Here is a 9,069-nt window from a genome sequence, read left to right as displayed (position 1 = left end):
AAAAATAAAAAAAAAAAAATCGTATAGGCTTGAGGCACAAACGCTTGGATATAGATTATACGAACCAAATACTAGCATCTTTGAGGTCCATGTGGGATGGGATTGGATTGTTTTGGATCGGATCGTTGCCAACCTGACTTAAATGCTCGAGAGTATATCAAACTTTTATAAGGTTAAGATATGATTTGTTTATATTATAATTTAGAAATAACTCTATGTCCATGTACACACAAGCACAGTTTTTTTGGGGGAAGCATGCACAAAGTTTGCAATATAAGCATTCCATCTGTATCAAACTTTGTCCAAGATAACTGAGGGCACCAAACCATTGGGCTGAGCCTGACCTATATGTCTTGTCACTTGATTGATCATCAAAAAGCTCCACATACATGACATGGTTGATATCTATTTTTGAGATGCAATATAAATTGTAAATTACGAGCCTTTCTCCTCAAAATAAACTTCTTCTACTTTCTATGAGTGATGGATATCTGAAATGCAAATAACTACTGCCATCTTCAAAGTGAAGATCTTTTTTCCTTTACTGCGGAAGATGGGAAAATTCAGTTGGAAAAATGATCCAGGCCGAACACTTGGGAAACATTTCCAAGACTCAAACAACGAATCTCCCCAAGACAAATGAGGGGTTATACCCTCAGGATATTGTTTGGTTCACAATTAAGATTTTCCTCCTCCTTCGCCATTGCACTTTGTGGATCATCTCTGGAACTAAACAATCTTCTTAATTTATGAATGAGCCTTCTACAGATTGGACACACCTTGTTTTCGTCCTCCATTATCCTGGAAAACCAACACAAGAAAAGAAGATTGAAATACTCGTTTGTATTTTATTTCACCAACTACGTATTCATATGATCTCTTACCTCTTTGCGCACGTATAACAAGTAGCACTATGCCCACAAGGAGTAAAGAAACAATTGCGCCTTTCGTCATAACAAATCACACATATCTTTCCATCATACAAGTCTTCCGAAGAGGAAGACGAACTCGATTCAGGCTCCTCTTCATTTGTTCCATAAGTGCAAGGCATCTCCTTTCTTGGTAGTATTGGATCGGTCTCTGTCGCCTCTGTTTGCACTTGCACTTGTAACGTTTGCTCAGAATCACAAGCTCCGAGATATTTCAAAACCATATACACAATAACCACGATAAACCCTGCAAGATCATAGGAAATAACAAATCAAAGAAGGTGGTAGATTCGTTGATACTTAATACAAAAGAATGGCTGGAAGTTTGGAGATTGGAGCTACCTGTGATCACTAAATATGAGACCAGCCGTGCTACAAAAGAAAGTTCGACTTGCCAAACCGTGATAGGCATCTAAAGAAGACGACGACGACTACATTAGAGTTCCTTCCTTATGACACAGCTGTTGATAAATTCTTAGTTTTTGGTGTTGATGGTGAGATGGTATGAATCTTACATCAGTATTTGGTGTTGTTAACACGTAGTAGCAAGTGCTTGGAAGGTGGAGCTCAAGCTTGCACAAACCATCGGTTGTGGAACATATGTTGCTTGCTCGACTGATATCGTATATCTTTGATGTAACATTAACCTTCATGATTAACACCATTGTTCGAGGAGATAAATTCACGACACCGAAATAATAACTATCATCTTCAGCAATGGTGTACTCTGCTTCTCTATTGCCTGATCATTCAGAAAGAGGAAGCTTATTACTAGTAAGCGGTAATTATACTTTCATACCGGTTGCCAATTAAATGTAGTATTGGTTTTTGGAGTCGGGTCAACCCGATCCATTTTATTTGAAGGGAAACAATCATTCAATGATACATGTTGGATATCTCATAACTACCAACGTACAAAGAAAAATCAAAAAGCAGAGTAATCTTTTTCTATATTTTTCTAACAAAAAAAGATTCTTGAGTTGTGATCAACAAGTATTTTTCGATACTGTAATTATGCTTATGACTTATGATTCGACTGAAAATTGGTGATACAATCCGATCTACAACAAGTAAGTTTATTTCGATCCGTTTTGATTATGATAAATTTTCTACATGTAGTATCAACTTTATTGGAAGCATCAAGAAATGCAAGCAAGGTGGGTTGGTCCATTGGATCGACAAAGTGTGATACCTGGGCCGTGGCCTCGTGCCCTCTCTTTCTCTTTGCCGTGCCAACTCCACCCTCGATCCGCTTTCTTGTACGCCTTAGTCCTCTCCCGCAAGCACACCGCCCCTTCCGTTCTCCCTCTTACCCTCCTTCTTCCTTCCTCTTCTCATCTCTCCGTCCTCCTTCTCCCCCACCGTCTCCTCTTCATTTCCCTCTATTTCTTTCTCCACTTATCTCCGCCCTCCTTTCCCTTGGTGTGTGCGTGTGTAGCAGGCAAAGAGATCTTTTCTTATCCATGCTTCCCTCACTCTCTCTCTCTGAGTTAGCCTCCAGAAGGATCTTTACTGTACCAACTCTCATCCTCTCACAGGATACAGAAAAAGGTTAGTGGCCCAATTCCCCGCTATAGTGATAATTAGTGTAAACACTATGATTTTAGAATTTTTTGAAATTTTTTTAAAAAAATTTAAAATTTTTGAGAACCCTATCACAATGGGTAGTCGCCCAATTCCCTGTTATAGTGATAATTACTGTAAACATTATGATTTTAAAATTTTTAAAAATTTTAGAGAAAATTTTGAAAATTTGTGAACTTTTAGAAATTAATTTTAAAATATTATCATGTCATTGATTCGATATATGTATGTGATTTTGGATTATTAGGTCCTAAGAAACTCAAGAGAGGTGCTTAGAATAATGCCTGGTGGTTGACATTTACGAGGTAAGTAGCATATGCACTTTATATTAATTAATGAGAATTAATTAAAAATTATCTTGTCATTCAAAATAGTACCAATGATTAGGATTAATTCAAATTTAACTGTGTATGAAATCTCTATAAATATGGATAATTAATTGGTGATTTCAGTGCTGTTAACTAAATTGGATGATGATATCTATTATGATTAGATCAAGCATGTAACATCATGAATGTTGCATATTTGATTGTACACTTCAAAATAGTTTCATAAAAGAAAATAAATGCTTGAATATATATAAGGGCGTGTATCATCTGACTCTCAACCATCCTGTGTATGAGTTTGGACTTTGATTGTATGATGATCCCTGCTACGGGGATGATTGTGATGATACCTTGCCACAAGGATGTAGTGTGACGATCTCGCCACGGGATAATCCTGGTGATCTCTACCATGGAGGACATCGTGGTGACCCCACCATGGAGGTAATTGTGATGATACATGAGCCATAGGGGTATAAATGTGCCGCAGTCAGGGCTAAAAGGATTAGATACCTAAGTTCGAGTATACAAATATGAGTATGATTATGATATTGGACTTGTATTAGACTCTATTGTGATGTATTGATTCTTTTTGTCAATATTATTGAAAAGATGACATGTAATTTTGGTATGTGGGTATCGTTGATAATAAATGTTATAAATATTACTTGTAAAGATGTATCATATCTTATGTGATTTAATTAAATTGCATTATTAATATGGCTTGAACTAGTTTTATAAAGTATACTTGTTACTTAATAAGTTGTGAAGCTCATAATCTTCATGTATTTTTTTTTCAGATCGAAGGTCTAGAGACTAGATGATATCAGCATTTTGGAAAAATATTAGAGGTAAGGCGGTTCTTGCATATAGTAAAACTAGTTTGATCAGTATATATATATTATAATATTTTTTGGATGATGTATAAATAACTTAAACATTAGAAGTTTTGGCTTGTAAAATTTAGAAGAAAAAACTCTGTGGTATAACTTATGGTGGTTGTTGCTGGAAATTGGACCCGGGGGTGACCGCGGACCGAGGAAGAGGAGCTCCGGCTATGGTGGTGTGGTGGCGGACGGCTATCTCCGGTGGATCTGCAAGAAGCCTGTGGCCGGAGGTTCCGGCACAGGCCTTCTGATGCTTAAGTCAGAGAGGGGCTTTTAATAAAGAGAAGTAATGGAGAGAAGCAGAGTATGGATGTATTTTCGGCCGGGGAGGAAGAAGAGGTCCCCTGCCTAGAGCTTTCCCCCTTTTTTATAGGAGAGGGTGTAGCGGTTACCTGTGATCGGGCGTAATTGCGTGAATCAATGAGTTACCATAAACAACTCGAGATTTCGGGCTAGCTGGCAATCCGTTGAGATCGTGTGCATTCAAATGTTGACAGCTGTTGAGGCGGAGATCGCGGGATTTGATCCCAGAGATGGAGGGCTTGATTTTCGGTGTAGTGGGGAGGTCCCTTTGACTAGGTCTTTCTTGGCCTTGAGGTCGATCGGGCTCAACTCTGCTGAGACCATGCCTGCCAAGGTCATGCCGAGATCGAGGTCGTGAAGCTCTGTGGTTGTCGATGCCGAGGCCGAGTGCTCTGAGGTTGGGCGCTTTAAAGTCTCCTCGCTTAGGAGGTCATTCAGAAGGATACCCCCCTTTAGACAATGAAGAGCTTGAAGAATTCTCTGCTCGCCCTCGGTTAGTTCAGGAGCTCTATTATTGGCCTTGATAATCGGCTAGCCCCACGTCGGGTTGAACCCCCACAGAAGCTCGGAGGAAAGGAAGAAGAATTTCTCCTTCCACCTACGAATGGAAGAAAGAGCACCTCGGAAGAGTGGTCTACCTCCCCGAAGGGCAAAGTACAACCACCCTCCGTCTGCGGGGTTAGACTTTAACATGTAACACCCGCGAAAAACATTGACCGAAGTCGGTATGCCGTGAGCAAGGCAGAGAGATAGGAAACCCATTATTACCCTCGACGAGTTCGAAGCGAGCTGTGCTGGGACGAGACGATACGTCTCTAAGAGTTCGTTCACAAACCCGTGTAGGGGGCACCTCAGGCTGGCCCGAAGGGTGTCCACGTACACTCCGACCCAACCTGGAGGGGGCCTCGTGACTCTATCCCACACCCCTGCAAACTCAAGCGTGAACCCGCGTGGAAATGGAAATTGGGTTCGAAGCGCATCCAATTCTGCCAAGGTCAGGGTCGACCCGACCCCTTCCGGGCCATGGCTCACCTCCGGCCCGACCTCCTTCTCACGAGAAGAAGCCCCAGTAGGAGATGAAGTACCGCCAGACATCCTCTCCACTCACAAATGAAGAAGAAGGAAAAGAAAACCGAGGAAGAAAAAGAAGAAAAGAGAACAAGCCTCCGAGCAAGCATGGGTGGAAAACCTACCGTGGTCCCCGTCGAAAGCGCCGGCGACTAGAAATGGAAGGGAAAAACCTCCAGAAAATACTCAGAGGCACCTCCGGAAAATGTGAACAACAACAAAAAAGAAGCAAAATGAAGAAGGTGAAAGAGGAAGAAGGCAAAAACTACGGCAGCCAAATAAAAGTTTTTAGGGCCATGTCAGGGTTTATATAGACCCTCCCGACGGTTCAGATCGATAAGGCCAAGCCACGCCTCCTATCCAGATCGCACCACGTGCGAACCTCAGAAACCGAATCAGCGTATCAACATCAGATCGTCGCTTTAAAAATAGAATCGAAGCAGCGTCTCGTCGAATACTGGAGCCTCATCATGAACCCACGGCTCGAAACCGCCTCGAAAAACAAAAAGCCACTACCTCATACTCTCATTGAAGATGCCCCCAAAGCGCTCAAAATGGCGGAACAATTTAAAGCCGCCTGACCTTGCCGGCATGACAGAAATAGCTACTTCCTTCGTCCGAGCTCGTGAACGGCTCGAACTCAGAAGTCGGGGAGTAGTGTTGGGGGAAAAATGGATCACTCAAAGCACGTAGTCAAATCGCCGGCACTTGATGACGAATGTGACGACAGCAAGCATACTCTCAGAGCACCCAACCTCAAAGCGCTTGGCCTCGGCATCGACAACCACATAGCTCACGACCTCGATCTCGACATGACCTTGGCAGGCATGGTCTCAGCAGAGTTGAGCCCGATCGACCTCAAGGCCAAGAAAGACCCAGTCAAAGTGACCTCCCCACTACACCGAAAATCAAGCCCTCCATCTCTGGGATCAAATCCTGCGATCTCCATCTCAACGGCTGTCAACATTTGAATGCAAACGATCTCAATGGATCGCCAGCTAGCCCAAAATCTCGGGTCATTTATGGTAGCTCATTGATTCGCGCAATCACGCCCGATCACAGGTAACCGCTACACCCCCTCCTATAAAAAGGGGGGAGAGATCTAGGCAGGGGACCTCTTCTTCCTCCCCGACCGAAAATACATCCATACTCTGCTTCTCTCTATTACTTCTCTCCATTAAAAGCCCCTCTTTGACTTAAGCATCGGAGGGCCTGTGCCGGAACCCCCGGTCACAGGCTTCTTGCAGGTCCATTGGAGACAGCCGTCCGCCACCACACCACCATAGCCGGAGCTCCTCTTCCTCGATCCGCAGTCACCCTCGGGTCCAATTTCCAGGAACAGTAGTGTTTATAATATATGTGATATCTTGAATTAATAGTTTAGTTATTCTGATATACACTTTCTCCTATATATAAATTATATAATTTTCAAGTTATATTGAATTCATTGACAGGTAGCATGTCTTGCACGCTTATAAGGGCAGACCTATAAATATATGACGGTTGTCAATTTGTCATGCCCTCGAATTATGATTCTAGGATTAAGGGTGGGACACAAAATGTATAAAAACTAGTCTAGTTTAGGTGCTCTCATTTCTACTTGCTCTAAAAAGAGTTCGATTTGCATACAGTCCCTAATATCCTATAGATCCATCGTGAATTGCTGATGTGTAACTACTGTGACAAATTTCTGGAAGTTATTGCAGCAGGTTATTTTTCTTTTTCTTTTTTTCCTAAAAAAAAGTATAATCTAGGGGCACAGAGAGCTATTTCAGATAAATGAAGCAAACATTACTCAAGTTAAATATTTAGGAAACACCTTATATCTTTAAACCTTAAAACCTCTACAAATATGGTGAAGGATGCCACAAATGGTTTATGTCCTAAATGTCTTATCATTTTTGCATAGAACCTCCCAGCAAACTTCTAAATTTAGATTCACACTTTCTATAAAAGTAGAAATGCAAAGTAACCAACCACCAGATGATCAGCAGGAATTTCACATGAATTTGTTGAAAATGTTAAGATATGAGGGGATTAATTGTTTAGAAGTTTTAATTTTCTTATGATGGTTTATGCAGTTATGCTATATAAAAATTCTAAACTTCAGCAAAACCAGCATTAGCTAGTTCAAACAACATAGACAATTACTCGGAAAAGAGGAGGAAGAGAAGAAGGAAGGAAAGAGGGTGGAGGAAGGAAGAGAAGAAGAAGATAGATAGATAGATAGATAGATAGATACAAGATAGAGTATGTGATCTCAAGATCTCATTAATTTTGTCGACACATTAAAGAGCTCTTCTTCACAGGGTTTTTCTAAAACAAATAATCATGAAACATAATTCTTTCTGCAACTGGTTTTATGAAAAATGGGAAATTTCATAAAATTTAATTCTTTAAGTTCTATGACTTGTCAATTTGGGCAAAACGAGAACAACCGAACAGCTATAAACTAATAAATATGCTCCTAATTAGTCGCTGTACTCTTTTATTTATTGTCTATATCGAGATGGCTCTACTTAGTGAAAAGAATATATATCTAGCTAAACCCCCAAAACAAAAGAAAAAGAGAGTTACAAAAAAAAACTACTCACCTTCAGCAGCAACGTGGGAGCCTGGGTAGTATCTCTGCAACTCCTTCAAGTTCTGTTCTCCTATAAAGAAACACAAGCACAAGAACGAGTGCAATATTTTTTATTTAGGCAAAAAAAGAAAGATCAATATGCACTCATACTAAATTACCGAGCTCTTGCGCCAATTAGAGTCAACTAGGAACCATACCACGAAGCACTTACCCTTGATCAGAACCACAAGCATGTCTTCATGGCTTCCACCACCATGGGTCACCTCCCATGCCATCCAAATCCTGGACCCTTTGTTCAACCACATGGAGAATCCCTACAAACCACAACAAATTCCTACTCGCTAAGACCAGCACCAGTCGACTCAGTCATGAGGAAAAAAAATGAAAACAGAGATCGTACCTGGCGATCATAAGAGTCGACAAACAAATGATTCGACACAGTCCAGTTGGTTTCCAAGCTAAGCTCTGGTCTCTCCTTGAACCCATAAAGCAGTATCCCTTGGCTAGCTTTATCCTTCACCTGAACTTGCTCTACAAAAAGCGAGCTGGTCTTCATCATTCGCGACGAGTTTGGTCCCAAAACAAGCTGGTGTTTGCCGTAGTAACCATAACGGAGGCCCATAGCCACTGTACCTCAAAGTTCAGAGAAGAAGAGAAGGGAAGCAATGAGAAAGAAAGTGTGTTTGAGAGTGATCGAATGAAAAAGGAGAGGATAAGAGTTACATGCCCCATATCCAAACAAGAAGAAGGAGAAGGGCTTGAGCGCACTTGCGCTGGCCTTGGTGAGGAGGTAAGTGGTGATGGTAGGGGGGATAGCGCGGCATCGGAGGTGCTCGAGGTTGCTTGCTGGTTGGAAAGGAGTGGTGGCGGAGAGAATGGAGAGCTGAAGGGGTGTGAGAAGAGATGCAGAGGAGATTGAGCCACTGGTCTTTCAAATGGAAGTAAGAAGAGAGTTCGTTGGACCGGTAGGCATGTTCCAACTAACATTCCTGGTGTGCAATAGTAGTGGCAGGGAAAGCTTTCCATGGGGAAAGTGAAGAGGCCATTTGTGGTTTCAACGGTCCTGTCAATTGAGACCGATCATTCCCCTTTGGTGGAGTAGTCTTGGGGGACTGGAGACAACTTGGAGCAACCAAATCAAAAAATGCTTACTATGCGCAAAAAAAAAAAAAAATATGGCATAAAGCTGATAAAAATTTTGGTACAAATCATGCTGGGTTGGAAAAACATCTCTAGAAATTCGAGGGCCTTTTGGAACTATACCTCTTTTAAACTAAGCAATGGTGACAAGATGATTGGATATTCTATTCCTCTCACCTTGCTCAATGATGATTTCTAAAAACTTGTTATAAAATGCAACGCTCCGGTAGCCTCATATTGGAGCTAGAGGA

At 41.5% G+C, this 9,069-nt stretch overlaps 1 protein-coding gene across 1 annotated transcript; it reads right to left on the bottom strand.

The window, feature by feature from the left end:
* Window positions 1-256: 256 nt before the first annotated feature.
* LOC103700820 (E3 ubiquitin-protein ligase APD1) lies at window positions 257-8,627 on the bottom strand. Its single transcript, XM_026802121.2, has 8 exons — window positions 8,406-8,627; window positions 8,079-8,305; window positions 7,890-7,992; window positions 7,689-7,748; window positions 1,445-1,671; window positions 1,272-1,341; window positions 885-1,176; window positions 257-801 (listed from the first exon to the last, which is right to left on the bottom strand). The coding sequence occupies exons 1-8, from the start codon at window positions 8,500-8,502 to the stop codon at window positions 648-650; spliced, it is 1,230 nt and encodes a 409-aa protein (XP_026657922.1). The 5' UTR covers window positions 8,503-8,627; the 3' UTR covers window positions 257-647.
* Between the last annotated feature and the right edge of the window lie 442 nt (window positions 8,628-9,069).

Source organism: Phoenix dactylifera, chromosome 16 (genome assembly GCF_009389715.1).
Source record: "Phoenix dactylifera cultivar Barhee BC4 chromosome 16, palm_55x_up_171113_PBpolish2nd_filt_p, whole genome shotgun sequence".
NCBI classification, from domain to species: Eukaryota; Viridiplantae; Streptophyta; class Magnoliopsida; order Arecales; family Arecaceae; genus Phoenix; species Phoenix dactylifera.
Note: the sequence above shows the minus strand (reverse complement) of the source record. Positions and strands in the feature narration are given on the sequence as shown.

Excerpts from the sequence above, each read along its gene's own strand:
- LOC103700820 (XM_026802121.2), bottom strand. The coding sequence starts at position 8,502 with ATGCCGCGCTATCCCCCCTACCATCACCACTTACCTCCTCACCAAGGC. Across the intron at positions 7,993-8,078 it reads TCGACTCTTATGATCGCCAG|GGATTCTCCATGTGGTTGAA; the intron begins GTACGATCTCTG and ends TGTGGTTTGTAG. Across the intron at positions 802-884 it reads TGTTATACGTGCGCAAAGAG|GATAATGGAGGACGAAAACA; the intron begins GTAAGAGATCAT and ends TTGGTTTTCCAG.